Source organism: Fulmarus glacialis, unplaced genomic scaffold (genome assembly GCF_000690835.1).
Source record: "Fulmarus glacialis isolate BGI_N327 unplaced genomic scaffold, ASM69083v1 scaffold22314, whole genome shotgun sequence".
Lineage (NCBI taxonomy): Eukaryota > Metazoa > Chordata > Aves > Procellariiformes > Procellariidae > Fulmarus > Fulmarus glacialis.
The window spans coordinates 6,491-7,644 of NW_009206375.1; the positions used below are offsets into that span (position 1 = coordinate 6,491).

The 1,154-nt window shown below is 63.5% G+C and overlaps 1 protein-coding gene across 1 annotated transcript in view; it reads left to right on the forward strand.

Moving 5' to 3' along the window:
- The window catches only part of DUSP15 (dual specificity phosphatase 15), a gene marked incomplete at its 5' end in the record, with an annotated part of 5,297 nt that extends 4,581 nt beyond the window's left edge, over positions 1-716 (forward strand). Inside the window, 2 exons of the mRNA XM_009575730.1 lie at positions 160-331; positions 504-716. Of these exons, the coding sequence (XP_009574025.1) occupies positions 160-331; positions 504-716 (385 nt within the window). The remainder of the gene's footprint in view (positions 1-159; positions 332-503) is intronic.
- Between the last annotated feature and the right edge of the window lie 438 nt (positions 717-1,154).

Below are 1,154 nucleotides of genomic sequence, written 5' to 3' on the forward strand. Positions count from 1 at the left end.
GATGCTGATGGAGAGGACCTTGGAAGGGCTCAGGCCTCCCAGAGAGCAAGTTCTCGAAGAAGAGGAACCGAAATAGCTGAAGCACAGGGGTGGAGGAAGGGGCAGGGTGGGGTCAGGGTGTGCCGCCGACAGCAGCCCTTCTGCCCTTTCCCTTGCCAGCCTTGCCGGCATCTCCCGTAGTACCACCGTGGTCGTCGCCTACGTCATGGCCGTCACGGAGCTGAGCTGCCAGGAGGTGCTGGAGGCCGTCCGAACCGTCCGGCCTGTCGCCAACCCCAACCCTGGCTTCAGGCAGCAGCTGGCTGAGTTCGGCGGCAGCACAGCCCGCCAGGTGGGACCAGCCTCTGCCACCCCTGCTCTGCTCTGCAGCTGAGGCTGCCCATGGGTCTCAGAGCAAGGACAAGTCCCCAGGGGACCAGGTTGCTTCCCCGCTCCTCTTGCTGGCAGGCTTGGGCTTGCCCTTGGAAACAGGCACCTTAGTTTGCTTCTCCCTCCTTCCCCAGGTCCGCAGGCACCTGAAGCAGAGGTATGGGACATCCCCTTTCAATGACGAGGAAGAAATAAAGGCCTTGCTGCCAGCGGGGAGAGGAGGACCATCCAGGACAGAGGGAGCCCTGCAAGGACTGATCCCAAGAGCCAGAGACATCAGGAGCACGACTCCCTTCCTGCTGCGGGTGAAGAGGACGTTCTCCTGCATCCCAGCTTGTCTGAAGTGACCCCAGCCAAGGGAGAGCAGAGTCACCCAACAGCCTGGGAGAGACGAAGGACCGCAGCACAGCGGGCCGGGGGAGCACTGTGCAGGGGAGCCGCGCCAAGCCCAGCTCCTTCTTCTCTTCTGGGGTGTGAGCACGCCATCCTCTGTCCTGGCTCTCAGCTGTTGGGGAGGGATTCGCGTGCACTGCCGGGCTCTGCAGCGCTCGGTGGGCTCAGCCTCTTCGCATCCGACGTATTGGGGACGCCTGGTGAAAGGCGCAGATCTCTGCCCCCGGGTCACCGCAGGCTCCTGCTTGAGGCAGAGCAACAGAGGGGGTCTCTCCTGCCACAGGGCCAGCACCCAGGTGATGCCAGCAGCAGCTTTAGCACTTGGGTACCTGCTGCACGAACCCCGGGGTGCACAGGGTGCCAGAGAGCCTGCGCTCCCCTTGGAGTGATTT